We start from the raw sequence: 26,001 nt of genomic DNA on the forward strand, positions 1-26,001 counted from the left end.
CCATACAGGGGGAGGGAACAAATGTTTTTGTTGCCATTGCCATCTGAATAACTATGGCTTACTACAAGTCAACAGTGATATTACTCTATCATTAACTGACATTGTTTTGCTTATTACAATATTACTTACAATAAAAGATATTGTCTATTGATTTTAAATCACAACCGAGATTCAGTGGAGAACTATTTGGATGGGCCTTGAGAACTTGCGCTGTATACCGTCTCATATTATGACACTGCAAAGCAAGGCCATTTATCCACTATTGGGAGCTATGTTTTTATAGAGTACATTTACGATTTTAAAGGGACAGTCTAGGCCAAAATAAACGTTCATGATTCAGATAGAGCATGTAATTGTAAACAATTTTCCAATTTACTTTTATCACCAATTTTGCTTTGTTCTCTTGGTATTCTTAGTTGAAAGCTTAACCTAGGAGGTTCATATGCTAATTTCTTAGACCTTGAAGCCCACCTATTTCAGATTGCATTTTAACAGTTTTTCACCACTAGAGGGTGTTAGTTCACGTATTTCATATAGATAACACTGTGCTCGTGCACGTGAAGTTATCTGGGAGCAGGCACTGATTGGCTAGACTGCAAGTCTGTCAAAAGAACTGAAAAAAGGGGCAGTTTGAAGAGGCTTAGATACAAGATAATCACAGAGGTTAAAAGTATATTATAACTGTGTTGGTTATGCAAAACTGGGGAATGGGTAATAAAGGGATTATCTATCTTTTAAAACAATACAAATTCTGGTGTAGACTGTCCCTTTAATATGGTGCATCACATTATTTGTGAACTTCAATAAATTTGAATTTCATTTTAAAACATTCTAAACTCAAATTCTTCTCAACAGAATAATTATATCAACAGTTATTACAGCTAAGTAATCTAATGTAGCTTGTACAATAAATATGCAAATAGTAGTTCTGTTTGATATGAACTTATTTTATATTATTTCCTTTTAGACCAGTCAAACAACAAGTCTCAATGCATTTTACATACGCACAAACCATTTCAGATCAATGAAACATTTTCTTTTCATGGAAAATATACAAAAACACATAACAGTTTAATGTACAAGTCTGAATTCATGCAAAAAGGAAATTTGTGTTGTACACAGAATGGCTTTCCCTAAATTATACAAATAGTAGTAGCCTTGAACAAAGTTTTCAATGAAAATTAAATATAGATTTATGATTTATTTTTATTGTGTCTATGCAAAAACACACAAAGAAGGCCACATATCTCCTGTGCAAGTATGCAATGTCTATAAAACATTTATATTCAAATGAAATTTTCACCAACAAAAGTATCACTGTTTATTTTATAACAAAGATAATTACTGGCATATTTTAAGTACATTCAGTGAGCTGCACAGATAAGTATATAAAATGAAACCACACCTTTATTGCAAAGGTAAGTGCCCTGTTCTGTCCTGCAATGTGTTGGAATGCTCTTTTGTAAAGAGCATTAGAGAGACTATGAGCTTCATCTTGACATGCAAGCTGCCAGTGCAAACTCTATTTATGAAGATTTTAATAGAAATGAAGAGTTCTGAGCAGCTTTTATATGACAGTATCCTTCCAGCAATTTGTAAAGTTATACTAATACTTTCCTTATTTTAGGACAACTATAAAGCTTGAAGAACTGTGACCAGATGCCAGTTGCCTGTAAACTTTCAATAAACAAATTATGCATTTTGAGACAAATAGTGGCCTCTGTAAGTCACATTGCTATCTAGTATTAAACATGCAAATAATGGGATTTAACATTAAACCATAAAAGAAGGCTGAGGCCATTTATCTTGTTTTTTTTTTGTTTTTTTTTTACATATAAAAGACACTTATAAGCATAAGAGAGGCATAGAAAAGAAATCTGTATGTACCTGAAAAAGCTTGCATTGATAATCCCTTCCCTTCACATGTAATAATGTTAGGGCTACATTTCTTATGAGGCAAAATAGGCAGAAAGCCTGTCTGTCAAAGGGAGATAGTTTTTAAGTTCTTAAGTGTACCTTTTTGTCCAATACAGCCAATTGCATACCAAGATGGAAGATTCTAAAAAAATTACACAACAATACTGTTACAATTCTACAGCAACTTTCCAATATAAATGTTTTAGTTAATACTGCCATGCATATGATATTAGCTCTTGGCCTACTGAGCCTCTGATTGATATATATGCACTATGTATGTGCTTGGCTTTTAACTCTATGTGCACAATATGTACTCTGTATAAATTCTAAGATCAGCACCTAGCATATAAATGTGGCCTATTTTAGATATAAATATATAAGTATTTCACTGTGTTTATATCGGAAAATTGCTTAGAATTATATGCTTGCGCTAGACAATCTCAGCATAAATTATGTAGATATATCTCTTGGGGTAACAACAGTGCACATGCTAATGATATTGGCATTGATAACCAGTCAAATGTCTGTTTTACAGTTAGGAAGTATTTATCTATCCTGTACCTGGCTAAGGGAAAGGAGGCGGGGAAGGGCTGATGTGTTTATCACACCACAAAAATAACATTAATATGGCGTGAACTCTAATTTAAGTAAGAGATAAAGTGCACAGCAAGGCACATTAAAAGCAGGCATATCATTCTCCTAAAAATACATAGGACATGCTTTGGATATAGTATTAAGAGTGTGGGAGTCGTTTTATAAATATGATAATAAATCCACATTTATAATTTAGTGTAAAAGCAGTAAACATAAAATGTAAACTATGGGGTGCCTATTTTATTTACTGCAATTTAGGTACTTCAGAAAGATCTGATGTTAAAACATGTTCTCTAAGATTGTAAAACAGGTTATAATTGATATTTAAACAACAACAAAATCAGATTAATTAGCAATATCCATTGGGTATGTTCAGTGTTATTGCATAGAGTAACATACTTACATAATTTTATAGTAAACAAATACTGTCAACTTTACAAAAGAGAACACGAAAATTGATATAACTATTTCATTTTAAACAACTGTCACTAAATCTGATCTTTGCAAGTTAAAAACCATTATCAATTTGTAGCTGCCTTTTCCACTACAAATTAAAAGCAAATGCATTGTCTACATATAAGTTGGCCCTAGTGACATATACCGTGTATTACAAACTTATTGCATTATTGTGCTTCACAGGCTTAAATATATGTGTAGTAAGTGTAAAATAATGTGCTCATCTTCATATTGCAACTCATTATAAATCTGTGTTAAAAACATTTCATGCTGACAGGTTTTATGGCTAAATGGGCTTTTGGTCCTATTTAATAGATTTACCCCTAAGTGGTACCTATGAACTAGACCTATGTGCTTTGTTTTATTTTATTAAATTCAGCAGTACATCTTGGTTTTTATCCTATTGCTGTTATACATTAAAAATAAGTCATTAGCCGATTTAATCATAAAAAGGGAACACTGTGCAGAATATGTTCATTAGGTAACTCGAGCAATTAACTCTCCTGGAGTTTAGGTCTTTAATAATGTTAAAAACTGTAAACGTAAAATTTAAATGTACAAAAGTAATTTAATTTGCTAAGATTAACACAGTCATAACTTCTTGAGCTTAGTTTGCAATTTTAGTGCAAAAAGTTACAGTTGCGGTGTTCATTAAGGTATATATATATTTTTTTTATTTAACTCAATATTTTATAATCTACATTTTTTTTATTTAAATATATTCTGTGAATGTATGTGCTGCATTTTATAATCATTCTAATCCTGGAAAAGCACTAACAAAGTATGCTAAAATGAACTAAATATAAATATATCTTAACCACCAAAAAAAATAAAAATTAAATTGGCATTACTATACAGTCAGAACATCAATTTTATATTTAACATTGCTTTTTAGAAGTGAACACTGGTTGTTTCCAAAATACCAGTCCCAATATAAAAATATTAAATTATTTTAATTAAACCTAAATTATTTTGTTTAGATTTTGACAATCATTTTAATACAGAGTGGTCATGGAATCTGGATATATATTAGGAGGAAGGGCTGATATTAATAATGCTAAATTTGTGATATACAGTCTATATTCAATATGGTTGAATTCTTTGTAAACTTATGAGAGCTTAAAATATTTGCATAAACAATGGTTAACATACATTTTAATTTTGTATGGTTTCATAGCTTCCATGTTTTCCTTTAATCTATTCTACATCCTCAAAAAATATAGCTGCAGCATGTCATACTCTTCTTTTGGAGACCTGCTTACAGAATTTTAGTAATTTATTAAATTACAAAAAGTATTTCTCATTTAACATATTTTTTACCCAGAAAAAATGTTAATACATAATAGAAAATTTAGTCCATAGATGAAGCTCTAATAAAATTGCTTTCTTTTTATAGTTTGAAAGCATTTTATAAATTTTATTAAATGAATTTTACCACAAGACTAACACAAAAGCTTAACACTAGAAGCATAGAAAATATACAAATGCCAATATAAGATAATGGAATTGTGACCAAATAAGAATTACTCCACATAGATCAGGAACATTAAAATATATTTTACCAGACTTTTTATATATTCATAAAAAATTTAAACTCTTCAAGGTAGATGTTAACCAACAGGACAATTATACATGCGTTTCAATATAGGAGTGTGTGTGTGCTAAAGACTGAATAAGTGCATCCACCTCCGATGAGACACTTTCAGAGTCTTTTAAGTTTGGCTTTTGACAGATGTCCAAAAAAAGATCAAGGTAGAGTTGTTTCCATTCTTGAAAGTCTCTAGATGTTAAATCTGTTTTATCAAGAATCTTGTCAATAATAGCTACTTCTCCTTCTTTGGCCTGGAAATAAAAAAATATGGTTATTATTACATTTAGTAATAAAAGTTATCTAATGGCTTTAATTTAAAAAAGTTACACAAGACTTATTAAAATCTCTATATTTATTTGTCAGCTATATGGCGGAACATTAGGCCTCAGTCCACGTGCATGTCCTCAACTACCCAGCTATGTGTCAAAACCCCCTAGCAAATGCTAAAAAATAAATTAACTAAAAAAGCCCACAAACAATGTGTGTACCCAACATCCTCTGTAATGCTATGCCCAGTTATTAACCCTCAATATAAGTACATGTTTACAGTAAACACAGAATTATCCCTCGAAACATATGCATGTCCTTTAAGACCTCTGTTATGCTAGCAGTATTCCCAAACATTAGCCCTGAGATTAAATGCCTATCGTCAATAACTTCTATAAGTCCAAACCTTAGCACTCAGACCAGGTAAATTTCACTAAAAAAACCTCTGTTATGGCAGCTGTATACTCAGATTTTACCATTCAGACAAGGTGTCCTCAGCATTATCAGCTGTATAAGCAAATATTAGTTGTTATATTAGGTGCATTTCCTATATTTAAGAAGCAGAGTAGAAAGCACAAGGTCTGGATACTGCACAATATAGTATCAAGGAAGTTTAATTCATGGGAGTGACATTGGGGGGATAGGAAATGGAAGCTAACCTCACCATGATGACATGATGTAAATGAATACTCCATAGCACCCCCTAAAACTGTCAGAAGCTTTCTGCTTCCACTCTCCTTTCTCCCTTTTTTCTCTCTCCCAACTGTCACAATATTATTACACCTTCTCTTTCTTCTTACCCTTCTGTCCCCTCTCTCTGAGATTTCCCTTTCAAAAGGTACAGTATATACAAACAGGTGTTCCAAGGGAAATATTCTTAATATAAAAAGTTTAGACACTTAAATTGTGCAGATATATTAGTCTCAAAGACTCACATACAATTTCTATCATTTTAATTATCTTCTTAATATGACATACAGTACATACTTTCATTTTAAGATTTTACAGATTGTTTCCCACCTTTTAAACTTAAAGGGACATGGAACCCATATTTTTCTGTCATGATTCAGATAGAGCATACAATTTATAACAACTTTCTATTTTACTTCTATTAGCAAATGTTCTTTGTTCCCTTGGTATCTTTTATTGAAAAGCAGGGACGGGAGCCCAGAAGTGTGCACTTGTAAGGAGCACTATATGACAGCAGTTTTACAAGAATTGTATCCATTAGCAAAAGCACTAGACGGAAACCCTATTTCCTGCCTTATAGTGATCCAGACACCTACCTAGGTATATCTTCAACAAAAAATACCACTGGAATTGAGCAGATTTGATTAAAAAAGAAATTGTATGCTCTATCTGAATCACACACACAAACAAATTGAGTCAAATATCCCTCTAAACAATTTTAATGGGTTGAACTTGATCAATGACATTAATTAACCATATGTGAGATACAATATACAGGAGGAATCTACAAGCTGACTGGGTATTTGTTTTAATGTTGACAGTGATATGCTGATAAAATATATTGAAAAAGGAAAATATTGCCATGGAAACTTATAAAAAACCACCACAAGTTTGTATAGAATATAAAAAAGTTCATATTAAGTAAGTAATAATATAGAAAACTGTATTGGTGGTTCCATATAAGCCTCAGAGCTTTCCAGTGCACCTCTGCACCATGGACATTACGGCATAAGTGGTCCCCTGGTGGCAGCATTCTGGTACAAGTTTTCAGTTAATACCTTAAGAGCTATTGACGTCTGAATAGAATATCTATAGTTATATATATATATATATATATATATATATATATATATATATATATTATTAAAATTATATATGCTTCAATTATTTAAAGGCATATGTAGTCCTTAAACAAACATACAATGTTTTTTTCCCAATGATAATGTTTTATAAAACTGGAATTTATATATTGCACACAAAATAATACATTTATTTTACAGTATAGTCATAAATGGAAAAATTAGCAGAAACAAGACATGGTTGAGGCATGGTAATAAAACATAAAATCATGGTTATACATTTAAAAAAAAACAAAAAAAAAACGTTTCACACGTAAGACTATTCCACAGGTGGAATTAAAATAGCTTCAGTATAAATAACTTTTATAGACAAACAAATTTACAATATTTTAACAATTTAGTCTCAGTGAGTTTTATGGTTACATACAATAGAATAGCATGATACACATTTTACATGAACATATTTCACATTTATGATATAATAAACATAGGCAACATGTAAAAAATATAGTCATACACAACATAACATATACCCAAGACATTATTTTATTTATTTATGTTTAATCCTGACCCTTTCCTTGTTTTTGTTGTCAGAGTTCTCAGACTGCATGTTAAGAATCTTTAAAGTAAACACTAAGGGCTTGATTTATCAATAAAGGGCAGACAGGGGAGTACATATTCACCCCTGTAAGTCCCAGCTCTCCTCTGGCGGGCAGCAATACGCTGCCCAAATTTAACAGCGCCCCCTTCCACGCGCGGGCTGGGGCTGTCAATCTCCCTGGTTGGACTAGACCAGGTGGATTGAAATTCTCCTCTTAAGAGGTGGAGAAGAGGGTAGGAAGCAGCGGTCTGGAGACCACTGCTTGATGAATACGGACTGCAGCGTCTCTTGTGAGAAACTGCAGTTGAAGGGAGGCGAAGGGCTTGATAAATTGAGCCCTATATCTAAATGAATAATGTGAGTTTCAATAAAATGATAGAACTTTTTTCTCTCTTTGAGTAAGGCAATGTAAGTCGTAATGTTAATCAGCGCATTGTATAATTGGACCAGCATAAACAAATAAATTGTTTTAATAAACAAACCAACAAGTAAAAGCAATAGGCCCATTCATTTATCAAATCATTCTGGATAATTTAACTCTGTCACATCTGGGCAATCATTTACTGTTTAAACTCACTAAACATAATTATTATTTTATGTAAAATATTTAGCACTTGCTTGTAAAAAATGCATATTTTAAAGAAAAAACTGTTCCGAATGTCTGTAAGAGCAGAGATAGCTTGACGTTTTGTAAGAAATATATATTTGATATAAAAGTAAACAAAGGGGGGGGGGGGGGTGGAGAGTAGTATAAAATCTTGACCTTTGTGTTTTCGACTGTTATTCATGTAAATACTTTACAAATATATTTTTAATTGGCTGCAAAAATCACAATAGCAACCCTATCTGGAATTAAATACTTTTGTGCTGTTTTGTAGTTGATGGTTTTTATTCCACAAATATATGAATAAAGCAAAAGGTTTCAGAAAACAAAAGTGATATTATATGAAAAACCCATATAATACTTAGAATATCTAAGTTTCAATACGTTATTTCCCTGTTCAAACTTTTGGCACAATTGCAATAAAATCACTGGCACAGAAGTGGTTCATTATTTGATTAATACCTGTTGCTATTGATTTTATTAGAATATTTAATATACTTATATTTTTTTTTACAGACTACATTGTCTTTGTACTTTTTATATTATTGCCTGAATATAAGCTTATAAACTAAGTACATATATAAAAAAGATACTTACAGCATATATGACTATAAAGAGATGATTTACACTGGATTTTCATATATAACATATTTGACCCAACAAACACCTATTCATCTTAGAATATTTGGTTTTAAATTACAATGGGCTCCATGTACTAAGCAGCAAAAGCTGCACCGGAGCCCTTGCGGGGCAGGTTTGTGAGCCTGCTTCACGCAATGTAAGAAGCAGAACATCTGTTTCTTACACTCTACGCAACCTCTGAGGTGGCGAGGAGAAATCGCAGAGAGCGAGCGACCTCTCAGTGATTGACAGTCGGGTGAAAGATGGGGCGGGCTTTACATGCTTACCTGAGCGTGTAATGATACATAGGGGCAGGGGATCCTGTTTGTCTGCTGCCCATATGTAGCGAAGGCAAGCGGGTCCGCTCGACCTTTAGTATATGGGGGTCTAGGTGATAAATCTGGAATAATCACTGTAGCTTAACTTAAAGAGACAAAGTCAAAATGAAACTTTCATGATTCAGTAGAGAAAGCAATTCTAAACAATTTTCCAGTTTACTTCTATTATCTAACTTGCTATGTTCTCTTGTTATCCTTTATTTAAAACCATACAGAGGTAGGTTCAGGAGCAGCAATGAACAACTTGGAACTAGCTGATGATTGGTGGCTGCACATATAAGCCTCTTGTATTTAGCTCACCCAATGTGTTCAGCTAGCTCCCACTAGTGCATTGCTGCTCCTAAAGATAATAAAGCAAATTTGATAATAGAAGTAAATTGAAAAGTTGTTGAACTTTATATGCTCTATCTACATCATTAAATAATCTTTTTTTTTTTAACTTAATTTATAGAATATGATATGGTGTTTAATGTTTTAGCACTACTTTTCTTGCTTTTAAGTTACATTTGTGCTTTTATTTTTGTTTGCACGCTCCTGGAGAGGCCAAAAAAGGCTCATTTTAACCTGCAAATCAAACAGCTGGTTTATGCAATTTGTAGGTTACAGATTTTGCTTTTTGGCTGCTCCAGAGTGTGTGAGACAAAAAGTAAATTTTTTACACAAAATCAAGAGGTGTTAAATATCCCTTTAAAAACTTGCTGGAATAATGAGATAAATTTATATGATCTATCTGCTCTGCAAGGTACCCGAGATGATGCTCAAACCAAAAAAGGTTGTAATGAAAAGTCATATTGTATTTTGTTTTGTCTGCTACATCAAAATAGGTTTAAAAATGTCAGTGGGTTGAAATAGGGTTTCTTGGCCATCTTTGAAGTTTTCTTGCAGATCTTAGGACTTTTTCTATATGGAACAAATGTATAGCATTTTTAGCAGTGTTGGAAGCTATATTATTAAACAGTATTGCCTGTTGCTGCTTCCTATAACTCTCACTACTTCTCCAATAAGCTTGTAGGGAGCTTACTATTCAGCCTCATTTCTTCTGTCATGCATGTGGACTACGTCTGCAACATCTCTCAGAAGTTATATTGCAAACTCCACAAGTTTTAAGAAATCCAGTTCAGTTACACTCATTTAATACAATGTTTCCCAAACTGAGTAAACTAAGAGTTCAACAACAAAATTGCCCAAAAGCCTCTCTCACTATTATAAAATGACCTACGATTGGTTAGTAACAAAGCTTAGATTGGTAGAAAGTTTACTATCTACGAAAATGACCAGAAGGGTGTAACTTTTACAGAAAGAGGGGCTGTGGTCTCTAAAAGTAACCTTTTGGAGGACAAATGGCCAAGCTTGTTGTTTCAAGGAATTTTACAAATAAAAACAGTAACATTCGAAAAATGGTCACATGATTTACAAACACAAATGTTAGACTAGAAATAAAAACATGTAATCATGTCAAGAAAAGACAAAACATATATGTAACATAATAACAATAATAAAAATTAAACAGTTACACATAGAAAAAATTACATTTGTTTTTTATTATGTATATTTTTATTTTTATATATTATGTATATATATCTTTGTATCAGCTGGGTTTATATATATATATATAAACAAATTTAAATTAAACATACTTAATGGGACAGTAAAGTCATAGTTAGACATACATGATTTAGACAAAGCATACAATTTTAAACAACTTTACAATTTACTTGTATGTTCTACCTAAATCATGAAGGAAAAAAAAAATTCCAGTTTCAAGTCCCTTTATATTAATGACATGAAATGGGATGAACCATCAAATTACATTTTAAGGGTTTTTAAAATTTAAGGAAAAGTAAAAAGAAGTCAAGCATTGTATGTCTGAAATTGCGGTTAGCTAACAAATATAAATCCTACATTTATAAAAGATTCTCTGAATGGAAACAAAGAAATCTACGGATATGTCCTTTTCAGACCAAAATTTTAGTGAGTTCTGACCTTCCATCTAGTCAAACAGCTTTGCTCTAATACCCAGAAATGAGCCCTCTGCTTTCATCTAAAAAGTATCTGCAAGTTAATGAAACTTGCTTTCTTCCTTATAGGCCGGATTTGACAACAAGCTTCTGTTTAATCAAATCCCAAGATCCTTTTTAGATTTCCTTTCTAAAGTCCTACCTTTAAAGTGCTTTTCAAAATTCGAAGTCTGTGAAGTTTTTCATTGACTACAGGATCACTACATCTTTTTATAAAAGACTTCTTGTATTCCATTTTGGTTGAAAGACGCTGTTCTCCAAGTGGGGACAAACTGGCCTGTTCCAGAGCCCTGTAGAGATCTTGTAATGAATCTGCTGGCTTCTCGTCTACAGTGTCTGCTAACACGAAAACAAAAGGAACGGAGCAAAATTAACTGATGTTTTACCAGCAGCTTTTTTTAATTGGTTGCCCTGCATTATGGAAGAAAATGATCTATTAGAGTTAAAAATGCATATTTTATTGGAGTGTTACGCATAGCTCTATGTCCTTCCCATTGCATACAAATATTACATATACAATTTATATATATAACAATTAACAGATAGCAATACATCAAACCACTTCAGTGTCAAGTCACTTATTGCCATAAGTGCCAGGTGGATTTCGGTTTACATTTGAAGATCTTTATTATGTGAGAATCTTTACATAAGTACACATCTATCCATCCTTTATAGGGACATTAAACACTGAGATTGCAATATAAAATTATATATATATATATATATATATATATATATATATATATATATATATATATATATCTTCAATATACTTTTCATTGTCTCCTGTAATTCCATTCTGAAATTGTGAGCATTACAGTTCCTGTTAGAAATGGAAGTGCAGAATACTGTTATATTCCACACAGCAATTAGCTGCACGCTCCAGTGACCTATGTATAACTGCCCCTAATTGGCCACAGCATAAAGAAGGCAACACAAGTTAAAACATAGCAGCTCCCATTGTTTTATGGAGACTAAAACTTATGTTGCCAATATTTAAACAGCTAATGTAACTTTAAAAAAACACATCTACATGATATTTTCAGACTAATCTTTTCTTTGAATGCATCATTCTATACTTGGCTAAGAATTTAATAAAACTGGGAATATACACATACATACATATATTTTTTTATTTTATATGAAATAAATGAAAAGATCTGGATCTGATAAAAAGATTTCAAATTATGCATTTGTTATTTTCATAGAGGAACCCAATTAAACATATACACTTGAAAGGGCCAGTTAACTTAAAAAATAATGTTGTTATATAATTCTACACATAGTGCAGAATTATATAACATTATTTTAGCGGCAGCTGTCTAAATCAAAAGCATTCCAAGATTTTTGCTAGCAAAGTTGGACTTACCTGGTCTCTGCTAAAGGCTCTTCTGAGCGGGTCTTGATTTTCAAAAGCACTTCGCGGGAGCGTTGTCTAATCACAGCGTGCCCGATTACGCCATTGAAATGATTGTAGCTCGCGCCCACTCTGGTCTGGTAGTGGGTGCGAGCTACATTCAGTTCAATAGTGCGAATCGCTTTTGAAAATCAAGACCCGCTCAGAAAAGCCTGGAGTGGAGACCAGGTAAGTCCAACTTTGCTAGCAAAAATCTAGGAACGCCTTTGATTTAGAAAGCCAACACTAAGATAATGTTATATAATTCTGCACTATGTGCAGAATTATATAACATTATTTTTTTAAGTTTAATGGCCGTACATGTTAATACTCTTTGTTAAAAAAAAGCTTGATGTACAGGCTTTCAAATATTATCTTACATTTTTTTTTACAGCTTTACAAAAACTGAATTTAAAACCTCAAAAACTAAATTTATGCTTACCTGATAAATTATTTCTTTCCTGGCATAGAGAGTCCACAAATTCATTCAATTACTAGTTGGAATTCAACTCCTGGCCACCAGGTGGAGGCAAAGAACACCCCAGCAGAGCTGTTAAATATCACTCCCACTTCCCATAAACCCCCAGTCATTCAGCCGAAGGAATATGGAAAGAGAAGATGACACAAAGGAATAGAGGTGCCTGAGGTTTGAAAAATATACAAAAAGCGGTCTTAAAATTAAATTAAGGGCGGGTCGTGGACTCTCCATGCCAGGAAAGAAAAGAATTAATTAGGTAAGCATACATTTTGTTTTCTTTCCAATGGCATGGAGAGTCCACAAATCTATTCAATTACTAGTGGGAACAAATACCCAAGCATACAAGCAAACAAGACAGACGGACCTAAACAGAAGGCATCACCGCTTGAAAAACTTTCCTTCCAAAAGAAGCCTCTGCAGAGGCAAAAACATCGAATTTGTATAATTTTGAAAAAGTATGCAACGAGGACCAAATGGCCACCTTGCAGATCTGTTCCACATAAACTTAATTTTTAAAGTCCCAAGAAGAAGAGACAGACCTAGAGGAATGAGCCGTAATTCTCTCTGAAAGCAGTTGTCCAGCTGTCTCATAAGCCCACCGAATAACACTTCTCAAACCTGATGTACAAGGCAGAGAATGACTGGGTTTTATGGGAAGTGGGAGTGATACTTAACAGCTCGGCTGGGGTGTTCTTTGCCTCTACCTGGTGGCCAGGAGTTAAATTCCCACTAGTAATTTAAATGGATTTGTGGACTCTCCATACCATTGGAAAGAAATACAAAAAAATATTATATCAAAATATACAACAAAAAATGTAAAGAAAAAATATCTCCTTAAAAAAGCCCTTTATATGTGTTAAGTACATATCAATGCATGTTAGTTTTTTTTTGTATAACTTTAAAGACCCTGTAGTTGATTAGCGCTGCGGAACCTGTTGGCGCTCTACAAATACCTGATAATATGCTCATATCAGATATATGCTAAAAAGTTTCAAATAAAATGGCTGTTTGTTCCAGGCTGATTATAACTATAAACTAATTATTTTAGGCTTTTAGAGATATTTGTGGATCAATTGATGTGTTTTATGTGTTCTGTGTGTCTGGCACAAAGCGGTTAATAACTGCTTAGTTGTTCAAAACAAAATATTAAAGATAACTTTTGTCTCTTATTTAAACAAATACAAATACAGAGAACAATACAATGCATATGGCTTAATACAGGTTGTCCCAGTGCTAGTCTTCAAAATCCCCTAACAGGACAGATTTTGTTAGAGGTTAAATGAGATGAGAATTGGTTAGCTAAACAAAATTAATTTATCACTTGTGCTGTAAATCAAACAATTGGGGATACAAGTGGTTCCTTAATAGTAGAACTGGAAAAACCTTCACTTAGTGGACACTTTTCTAACTACTATTATAGGCACCATGGGATTTAATCTAATTGATGGCTCCTTTTAAGAGAAAATGTGCCAATACACAGAATTTGAAACTATAGTAACCAACACATTTTGAACCTGCTACAGGTAAATGGCAATATGCTAGGTATTGTTTTTTTCTGTTGTGCTTGAATGTAGTATATAGGGTAGAGTTTATTTCAGATTTTCAATTAAGCAACCAACAAACCCAACATTTTTATTTGTCAACAAAGCTCTGACTGAGAGAGAAACATACTCAGTTTTACAGATTAGCTGCTTCTCCCAGATAGTATGATTATCTAATGTTACACAATATAAACATATTAACCACTTAGCTGCTGAGCCATTTCACAACCCTGTGATAGTTTTAAATTTTTGTTTTGTTTGCCACTCATTGCATTACACAAAAAACACACACAACTTGTTTTAATCGAGGAACCCACAAAAAATAATACCCTAATATGGGAAATAAAAAGTACATACATGATAAATAGAAGTAGGCAATTCATTTATTTGTCACACATTTAGCATCAATTCACCTTCACAACACATAAATATTTAGGAATGTATACCATTATTGTTCAATAAAAACTAAATAAATAAAAAATAATAATTAAAAGTAAAGGTAAAATGTATTTTTTGTCACTTTTAACTATCTTGCAATTTATGCACACTTTAATTTTTAACTATAAAATTATTATATACATTTTACAATTACAGAAATTCTGATTTCCCAGAGGGAAGGCTTAACCTATTTTGACAATGTATGCATAGTACTACCACATCTAGTCTCAGAGTAAAATAAATGCACCAAAAGATCATGTGCTTTTACATTCACTTAGTTCTACAATTTATTTTGATTCCTAAAACTTTGTAGTAGTTAAGGGAAACACGGATAATCACCTGCTATCTTAAGGGGGCAATATCTATTTTCATGGAGGGGGTATTGTGTGAATGGAGCCAATGATCCCCCATACAGTAAATACATTACATATGTAATTGCCATTTGTATGACAACCACCTATTAATTACATGGGTATGAGGGGTTCACATTTTTCCATTCTGGGGTCTCATACCACTCTGTGCTTTGTGAAGGGGAAAAGGGGCTCTAAGCGAGCCTCTTTCCCCTCGGCATTCACTGCACAGGAGTGTGTACTTGCGTCAGGTGATCACCTGCAGCACAGTGATTACCTGAAAATTAGAGAGGGGTGTGACCCCTCATTTAAAAGAGGGGAATTAACTCTTTCCCATGAGGGAGCCTCATACTACTCTAAATAAATCAGAGGGGAGATAGGGGTTCTGAAGTAGCCCCCCCCCCCCTTGCCCCACCAACAGAAATTATTTTTTTTTTAGTGGGGCAGGTGATCATAATTTTTAACATTGATCATCTGCATTCTAGGGGAACAAGTGACCCCTTATTTGAAAGAGGGGAGTGAGCGCTTTCAATTGATGGCCAGTGGCTTGCACAGACTGAGGGAGTGATAGCAACTTCCCCTTTGAGTAAACAGCACTTCAATTGCTGTGGCAAGTAATTTCCATTTTTATGGGCATCACTTGCACCTTACATAGGCAGGCAATCCCTCAGGTTTTCAAAATGCTGCAAATTGCCTAAACCAGCTATTTGATTGGTGTTTTTAAAACCTATGTTACAGAATTAGCTTTTGGCATTTCTAGACAGCATAGGACAAGCAAACCTTTATATATACAAAGATTTTTATACTTTTTGTATAAAAATAAGTATTTAAAACCCTTTAAAATGAGATTAAACTCAAAATTTAAATGCCACATAAAATATTTAAAGGGATATGAAACCCAAAATTGTTCTTTTGTGAATCAGAGCATATCATTTAAAACAAGTTTCCAATCTACTTATTTTAACAAATGTGATTTGTTCCCATACCATTTTTGTTGAAGAGATACGTAGGTAGGAGTTTGGAGCACTACATGGCAGGAAACAGTGCCATCTAGTGATCTTGCATATGGATAACATTCTGGCAAAACTGCTGCTATATAGAGCTTCAGACACATGCATGCTCCTGAGCATACATCCCTGCTTTTCAACAAGAAACCCCAAAAGAACAAAGAAAATTTGACAACAGAAGTAAATTTGAATGTTGATTAAAATTGCATGCTGTATCTGAATTATGAATGGAAAAAAATGAGTTTCATGTCCCTTTAATTAAGTGTAGGAAAAAAACCTTTACAATCATTTAAATAATTTATTTTGCCTGTTTTTTTCTTTTTTTTATTGAGTTTAAGTACAATATCGATTACAAGATACAAGATTAGGTCTGCAAGAGCACACAATAAAATAAAAATTTAAATATAGTGAAAAGACATTTAGCAATTTAGTATTTAGACTCAAATCACATATTCTGTCTACATATATCACTCTGCACAGAAACTAATATATAAAAGGTTTAACCTCAATTTATACATATACAGTATATATATAGTAGCAAAGGAGAGCACTCTCACTCAGTCCAACAACTGCCAAATAAAACACCCCCCTAATAAAAATTAGAGGTCACTATACTAGAAAAATTAAGAATAGGGGATTCATTATGTGTTGAAACTTTGGGAGATACAAGTGACATAGAAAGACATACCCTAAATGTGATATACAAATATGACATCTAAATCTAGCAGATGTACATATAGGCACTCAAAGATTCTCATAGTCCAGAAGTATATGGTGCCAGGATCTCCATTTAGTTAATATAATAAGGAAATACAATATGATTTCATATATATATATATATATATATATATATATATATATATACACAGGTAGCCCTCAATTTACGCCAGGGTTAGGTTCCAGACGGAATGGTTGTAAATCGAAACCGTTGTAAATTGAAACCCAGTTTATAATGTAAGTCAATGGGAAGTGAGGGAGTAAGGTTCCAGGCCCCTCTCAAAATTGGCATAACTAACACCTAATACATTATTTTTAAAGCTTTGAAATAAAGACTTTAAAAGCTTAACCGCATTATAAACCTAATAAAATAATCACAGAATATATAATTAAACTAAGTTAAATGAACAAAAACATTTGCTAAACAGCATTATAAACCTAATAAAATAATCACACAACACAGACTTTACTTGCATTTTTCTGCAAACAGTTCTTTCTATGCATTCCAATCTGGATTGATTTATAGACAGGAAGATCTTGTTCCTTTGCAAGCTGCTTGATAGCTCAGGTCTGGTTAAACTGATTAATTTCAGCTTGCTTGGCTTGCATATCTTTGCTGCAACACAAGCGGACAGCTCCACCTACTGGCTATTTTAATCAATGCACTGCTTCTCAATGCTTTTCAATAGCCACAATAGTCACATGACTGAAAAAAAGGTTGTTATTCTGAAACAATGCAAATTGAGCCATTGTAAACCGAGGGCCACCTGTGTGTGTGTGTATATATATATATATATATATATATATATATATATATATATAAAATCATGTTATATATATATATATATATATATATATATATATATAAATATATACATATATATATAAATATATACATAAGAGGCATCAATCTCCAAACAAAATATATAAACTGATAGCTGTAACTGTATTAGTAGTATTTACAAGATAAACCACATACTGAGTCTCTGGGTATAATCAAGAGATACCAGAGTACTACAAAGTGATGAAGGAAGTTAATTTGAGTCAGTTGAGCATATACAAATAAAACAAAACCTTGGAGCATAAGAATGGATTATTGCTTCTAATATCTTCTTTCAACTGACAAACTGGTGCAATCCTAACACAAAAAATACCAATTACCCAAAAACAGATGTTTATTTAGTAAACCTACAAGTAAAACATTCAGTTGCTACAGTTAAACACCAGTGCAGCATATAGGTAGAGCGACTGATCTATAGTTACAAAGAGGCTGGAGTAAACTGGGCTAAATCTAAAGACCAGGCTAGTAGCATGACACTACTCATAATCTGCAAATATAAACAATAACCCAGCCTTGATGTAAGGGTCAAACAAGCATTGCTTATTAAGGATGTAGCTGAATACTATTTGTAGGATACACTGTCTCGGCCGCTGACAAAATGAGTGAACAAAAAAGAACGTCTATTATAGGCTGGGTTAATAAAAATAACTCCCTAAAACAAGATAGGATGTTATGGCTGAACAGTTCATTTTATAATAACTACAGGCAGATTTAGATAAACTGCAGCATAATTATCTCTGGCAGTCTCGAAAACAAGCCGCTAACTGTATTCACGACCTTAGTAAGTCTGATTATACAATAGGAGAAAGAAAATAAGTAGTACTTAATAAACCTCAGGTCAGGAATGTAAAGCTTAGGCTCCGGCCCATTTTAGGTTCAGAGCCCTGGATAGCACTTGCTTATTGGTGGCTACATTTAGTGTGTAACCCAGGTTTCCGAACCAAATATGGGTAATCTCCTAAGCTTTACAGTCCTGCTTTTTAAAGAACAAGGAAACATTGATAATAGAAGTAAATTAGAAAGTAAAATGTGTTCTTTAAAAAAGTCTTTTTTTTTTAACATTGTATTTTTATAGCCGCTACAAGTTTACCTTGTACTGGATAAGTTTAGTTCTAATATCACGATCACACTTTACCAAACATGTTTAATTGTCACAGCATGCTTGGTACAGTGTGAACGCAATATTAGTAAGCCAGTCAAGAGTGGCATATGTGCATATGCTCCAATCACAGGCCATATTAAAATAGAGCATTTTATTTAAGCATTATAATGTCCCTCTTGGTTTGTATCTATAATGGGTCAATCAGGATTTACTGGAACATCACAGCCTACAAGATAAACTGCAAAAGATGACAGGATAATGCAAACATGGCAAAACAGGATAAGAAAAAAAAAAAAGAATCGAGCGCTATTATAAGCCAGTTAATAGCCAGTGCTAAGATATTCTATTTATATATAACAAATAACTGTGTCCATTTCCAGCAAAGAAAAAATAAAACCATGAAAAAGTATAACTATGAAAATATGGCTCTACTATGTCCTAGATATTTTCATATAGTGTCAGCAAACAGAAAAATAATGTGCAAACACAGCTATTTTAGAGAAATCTATATTATTCTACAGTCGCTACAGTTTAGCACGGTTATTTACAATTGGGAATACAGGTCAATTGCTCTAAAATAGATGGCCTGTAAGTAGGTTAAATGGACTATTTAAAAAAAAAAAAAGCACAAATAACCCAATATGTAAATTTACCAGCCGTTTATTCATCTGCATAAATAGTTTGTGCGTATATAGAAATATATATATAAAATAAAAAATATATATATATATATAAAATAAAAAAAATATATATAAAAATATATATATATATATAAAATATATATATATATATATATATATATATATATATATATATATATATATAAAATGTATTTTTTTTTTTTTTTTTTTGCAAGCCATGCATTATGAATTACCCAGGAGGGGTCAGTATAATATTTTCTAATATAATATCATTTTCTGCTATCCAAAGCACAAATTAATTGCATATCTTAGCATAAAATGTACTTAATGATAACTTTTGCATTGAAAATTGTACATTTTTAATATTAGTTAATTTTAGCTAAGATTTTAGCTGGGTGGTCAGTAAAACCAGCAGGGTGGTGAACATGCCAAAAAGGTTGTGGGGAGAACACTGTACATATATATATATATATATATATATATATATATATATATATATATATATATATATATATATATATATATATATATATATATACACAGTTGTATGCAAAAGTTTAGGCACTCTTGACAATTTCCATGATTTTCATTTATAAATAATTGGGTGTTTGGATCAGCAATTTCATTTTGATCTATTAAATAACTGAAGGACACAATAATATTTCAGTAGTGAAATGAGGTTTATTGGATTAACAGAAAATGTGCAATATGCATCAAAACAAAATTAGACAGGTGCATACGTTTGGGCAACCTTGTCATTTTGTAGATTTGAATATCTGTATCTGTAACTGACCTGAAAACAAAGATTGTTCAACATTATGGCTTAGGGGAAGGCTACAAAAAGCTATCGCAGAGATTTAAGCCATCAGGGTCCACTATGAGGAACATAGTGAGGAAATGGAAGACCACAGACACAGTTCTTGTTAAGGCCAGAAGTGGCAGGCCAAGTAAAATATCGGAGAGGCAAAGGATGGTGAGAACGGTCAAAAACAGCCCACAGACCACCTCCAAAGCCCTACAACATCATCTTGCTGCAGATAGTGTCACTGTGCATCGTTCAACCATTCAGCCCACTTTGCACAAGGAGAAGCTGTATGGGAGAGTTATGCGGAAGAAGCCTTTTCTGCACACACACCACAAACAGAATTGCTTGAGGTATGCAAACACACATTTGGACAAGCCGGCTTCATTTTGAAAGAAGGTGCTGTTGACTGATGAAACAAAGATTGAGTTATTTGGTCATAATAAGGGGCGTTATGCATGGCGGCAAAAGAACACAGAGTTCCAAGACAAACTCTTGCTACCCACAGTAAAATTTGGTGGATGCTCCATCATGCTGTAGGGCTGTGTGGCCAATGCCGGTACTGGGAATCTTGTTAAATTTGAGGGTCGCATGGATTCCACTCAATATCAGCAGATACTTGAGAATAATGTTGAGGAATCAGTCACAAAGTTGAAGTTACGCCGGGGCTGGATATTTCAACAAGACAACAACTCAAAACACTGCTCAAAATCTACTCTGGCATTTATACAGAGGAACAAGTGCAATGTTCTGGAATGGTCATCCCAGTCCCCAGACCTGAATATCATTGAAAATCTGTGGGTGATTTGAAGCGGGCGGTGGTCCATGCTCGGCAACCATCAAACCTAACTGAACTGGAGATGTTTTGCAAGGAGAAATGGTCCAAAATACCTTTATCCAGACACTCATTACAGGCTATAGGAAGCGTCTAGAGGCTGTTATTTTTGCTAAAAGAGGCTCTAATAAATATTGATGTAATATTTCTGTTGGGGTGCCCAAATGTATGCACCTGTCTAATTTCGTTTTGATGCATATTGCAGATTTTCTGTTAATCCAATAAACCTAATTTTAATACTGAAATATTTCTGTGTCCTTCAGTTATTTGATAGATCAAAATGAAATTGCTTATCCAAACACCCTATTATTTATAAATGAAAATCATGGAAAGTGTCAGGGGAGCCTAAACCTTTGCATACAACTGTGTATATGTGTGTATATATACTGCACCTTCGAATGAACTTACACAGACACTCAATCAAAAACCCCTGTGAAACAAAATACTGCACCCCTGTTGGTCACCATTTCACCCAACCTGACCACTCCATCCAAAACCTCAAAATCAAAATTTTCAGAGGCAACTTCAAAAACACCATGGAAAGAAAAACCTTTGAAATGAAAATGATAATGCACTTCAACTTGTTTAATTCTGGACTAAATGTGGACTCTGGATTCTTAACACATTATCAGATTTTTTTGTTATGTACTTTCATTTAGTCAATTACATTGTATATTCCACATTCTTTATACATAGGTACACAGGTAAGCCTATGTCCAAACATTTGTCTTTTTTAACTTTTGTATTCCCCCTGTATATACAATTTCACATCTTTATAGATATTGATTCAATGTTGATATATAACGTTATGTCAGTATATGCTCTATGTATAGCTATATATTTCCCCTGTCTGTTCTCCTACACTGGACACTGTCTGCCTGTTACCTAAGCCCCCCTCATGATTTTTATGACACCTCCTCCTCTCCCTGTGCTTTCTGTCTTCTTAGCTATTCTGTGTTTTAAGATATAATCTGTCAATTCCATTGAATTGGTCAGTATTGCTCCAGACTTGATAAAGGAAGGAACTCTTCCGAAAGTTTTTCAACTTATAAATGTATAGTTAGTCCAATAAAAAAGTACCATTGCTCAATGCAATGATCTTGTTATTTTGATATCTAAATCTCTGGACTAACACGGCTACTCCAATCAACGTGATGTGTGTGTATATATATATATATATATATATATATATATATACATACACACAGTGGGGCAAAAAAGTATTTAGTCAGCCACCAATTGTGCAAGTTATCCCACTTAAGATGAGAGAGGCCTGTAATTTTCATCATAGGTATACCTCAACTATGAGAGACAAAATGTGGAAACAAATCCAGATAATCACATTGTCTGATTTGGAAAGAATTTATTTGCATATTATGGTGGAAAATATGTATTTGGTCACCTACAAACAAGCAAGACTTCTTTAAGAGGCTCCTCTGTCCTCCACTCATTACCTGTATTAATGGCACCTGTTTGAACTTGTTATTAGTATAAAAGACACCTGTTCACAATCTCAAACAGTCACACTCCAAACTCCACTATGGTGAAGACCAAAGAGCTGTCGAAGGACACCAGAAACAAAATTGTAGACCTGCACCAGGCTGGGAAGACTGAATCTGCAATAGGCAAGCAGCTTGGTGTGAAGAAATCAACTGTGGGAGCAATAATTAGAAAATGGAAGATATACAAGACCACTGATAATCTCCCTCGATCTGGGGCTCCACGCAAGATCTCACCCCATGGGGTCAAAATGATCACAAGAACGGTGAGCAAACATCCCAGAACCACATGGGGGGGGGGCCTAGTGAATGACCTGCAGAGAGCTGGGACCAACGTAACAAAGGCTATCATCAGTAACACACTACGCTGCCAGGGACTCAGATCCTGCAGTGCCAGACGTGTCCCCCTTCTTAAGCCAGTACATGTCCGGGCCCGTCTGAAGTATGCTAGAGAGCATTTGGATGATCCAGAAGCAGATTGGGAGAATGTCATATGGTCAGATGAAACCAAAGTAGAACTGTTTGGTAGAAACACAACTCGTCATGTTTGGAGGAGAGAGAATGCTGAGCTGCAACCAATGAGCACCATACCTACTGTGAAGCATGGGGGTGGCAACATCATGCTTTGGGGCTGTTTCTCTGCAAAGGGAACAGGATGACTGATCCGTGTACATGAAAGAATGAATGGGGCCATGTATCATGAGATTTTGAGTGCAAATCTCCTTCCATCAGCAGGGGCATTGAAAATGAAACGTGGCTGGGTCTTTCAGCATGACAATGATCCCAAACACACCGCCCGGGCAACGAAGGAGTGGCTTCGTAAGAAGCATTTCAAGGTCCTGGAGTGGCCTAGCCAGTCTCCAGATCTCAACCCCATAGAAAACCTTTGGAGGGAGTTGAATATCTGTGTTGCCCAGCGACAGCCCCAAAACATCACTGCTCTAGAGGAGATCTGCATGCAGGAATGAGCCAACATACCAGCAACAGTGTGTGACAACCTTGTGAAGACTTACAGAAAAAGTTTGACCTCTGTCATTGCCAACAAAGTATTGAGATGAACTTTTGATATTGACCAAATACTTATTTTCCACCATAAATTGAAAATAAATTCTTTCCAAATCAGACAATGTGATTGCCTGGATTTGTTTCCACATTTTGTCTCTCATAGTTGAGGTATACTATGATGAAAATTACAGGCCTCTTTCATCTTCTTAAGTGGGAGAACTTGCACAATTGGTGGCTGACTAAATACTTTTTTGCCCCACTGTATGTATGAATGTATGTATATATATATATATATACACACACACACACACACACCAAACAGACAAGCACTCCAGATTACAGTAGAAACTTCACCTGGGGTGCAACAGAAAAATTGTATAATAGTAAAAGAGTGCACTCACCAGGACTTTTTCAATCAATTGTGTGTATTTCTAGTATTAGAAGAGTGAAATATGTGTATAAATAAAACATAATATATAAAACAACAACAACAAAATAATACTGGCACAGCCTGTATTTTTTCATGGACTGTTTTTCAAAGACTTTATCATATCTGTACATTAAACCAAACTACAGAGCTAGGTTTACTACTTTGCTTGCATGCTGTTACAAAGAAACATACTTGGCATCATATGTAAAGCATATTTTAAAGGGACAGTCAAGTCCAAAAACAACTTTCATAATTTAAATAGGGAATGTCATTTTAAACAACTTTACAATTTACTTTTATCACCAATTTTGCTTTGTTCTCTTGGTATTCTTAGTTGAAAGTTAAACCTAGGAGTTTCATACGCTAATTTTTTAGACCTTGAAGACTGCCTCTAATCTAAATGCATTTTGACCACTACAGGGCATTAGTTCATGTGTTTAATATAAATAACATTGAGCTCAAGCACGTAAAGTTACCCTGGAGTGAGCACTGATTGGCTAAAATGCAAGTCTGTCAAAAGAACTGAAACAAGGGGGCAGTTTGCAGAAGCTTAGAAACAAGGTAATTACAAAGGTAAAAACTGTATGAATATAACAGTGTTGGTTATGGAAAACTGGGGAATGCGTAATAAAGGGATTATCTATTTTTTTAAACAACAAAAATTCTGGTGTTGACTTTCCCTTTAATTATAAATTATAGTATACACTTTACATTTTGCTTAAATATTTCTCAACAAAGCACATAAATCAAATAAGATCAATTAAAACTTTGAATGAACCAAATTAACATTAGGCTAGATGAACTAGTAACACCCCCCCCCCCCCCCACACACACACACACATATTTTCTAGAAGCTTTTGGATACAGACTGAGCAAACTGTAGGCACAAAGAAAAAAATAATATGTTAAAGTCATTGTAAATTTTGATGATAAAGTGCCCAAATAAAGTGAAGATAAAAATTCGATAAAAGTTTTTCTCTGTTTTGTCAGTTTTGAAATTGCATTGATTAAATAAAGTAAATGTTAGCAGTTTACTTAAAGTGAATGTAAATTTTGTTGCCAAAGTGCCCGGTTTTTTAAAATTGATTATAAACAGGGGCACTTTAATTCATCAAAATTTACATTTCACTCAAGTTGTGAAAAAATACTTACCTTTTAAACTTGACAGCCGCTCCAGCTTCTCCCGGTCGTCGCAAGCCATTTCTGATGTCAGAAATGATGGATAGGTCATCCTCCAATCATGGCTTCCCCCCCCGGGGAAATCAGTGTCTGATTCAACGCTGTGATTGGAGGAAGCCAGATTCCTCATTTTAGACCCAGGAAGAGGCTTTGCGACGGGCGGAGGAAGCTGGAGCGGCTGTTAAGATTAAAAGGTAAGTATTTTTTCACAACACGAGTGAAATGTAAAGTTTGTTTTGATGAATTAAAGTGCCCCTGTTTATAATCAAATTTTTAAAAACCAGGCACTTTGGCATCAAAATTTACATTCACTTTAAGTAAACTGCTGACATTTACTTTATTTAATCAATGCAATTTCAAAACTGACAAAACAGAGAAAAACTTTTAAACACAAATTTTCACAATGTTGCAGCTTGAGACATTTAGATACAGTTTAGGAATAAATACTGCAAAAATATGGCAAGCAACATTACAAGTGACATGAGATAGCTGCAAATGGATAGAATATGACCTTTCAAGGGACTCAGGCTTGCTCAGGCCAGCTGGATTGAAAACTTTGGTTGGTAGAAGATTATATCATGTGCCTCTCAGCTAAAATACATTTCCAGAGTGCTAAATGTCAAATGGGGTCTTATAGATGGACATAGTTGTATTAAATCACCACTAAACTGTTTAGGAGAGAACGCTTGCTTTGTTTCAAATATGCAAATGTGTAAGTGCAAATGATATGTCTATTAAGTTTTATGCACTACAATCATTATATTACTGCTACTTATTTATAATATCACATAGAAAATATAATGTGTTTATAGAAAAACTTACTATATTTTTAAATGCAAAAATAAATATTTATCTGACTCTAAAATCAAAATTAAACTGTCATGTTTTAAAACAAAAAACATTCCAATTTTTTTCCATTACCAAAATGTGCACATTGTGTTTTTTGATGCACACTTTGATACTC

General features: G+C 33.7%; 1 protein-coding gene across 1 annotated transcript in view; it reads right to left on the reverse strand.

Annotated features, from left to right (window-relative positions):
• Positions 1 to 4,593: 4,593 nt before the first annotated feature.
• Positions 4,594 to 26,001, reverse strand: part of CNKSR2 (connector enhancer of kinase suppressor of Ras 2) — a 1,108,533-nt gene continuing 1,087,125 nt past the window's right edge. The window contains exons 23-24 of the mRNA XM_053705261.1: positions 10,919 to 11,115; positions 4,594 to 4,809 (exon numbers count right to left, since the gene is read on the reverse strand). Coding sequence (XP_053561236.1) covers positions 4,594 to 4,809; positions 10,919 to 11,115 — 413 coding nt within the window. The remainder of the gene's footprint in view (positions 4,810 to 10,918; positions 11,116 to 26,001) is intronic.

This window comes from Bombina bombina, chromosome 3, assembly GCF_027579735.1.
Source record: "Bombina bombina isolate aBomBom1 chromosome 3, aBomBom1.pri, whole genome shotgun sequence".
Classification (NCBI taxonomy): Eukaryota; Metazoa; Chordata; class Amphibia; order Anura; family Bombinatoridae; genus Bombina; species Bombina bombina.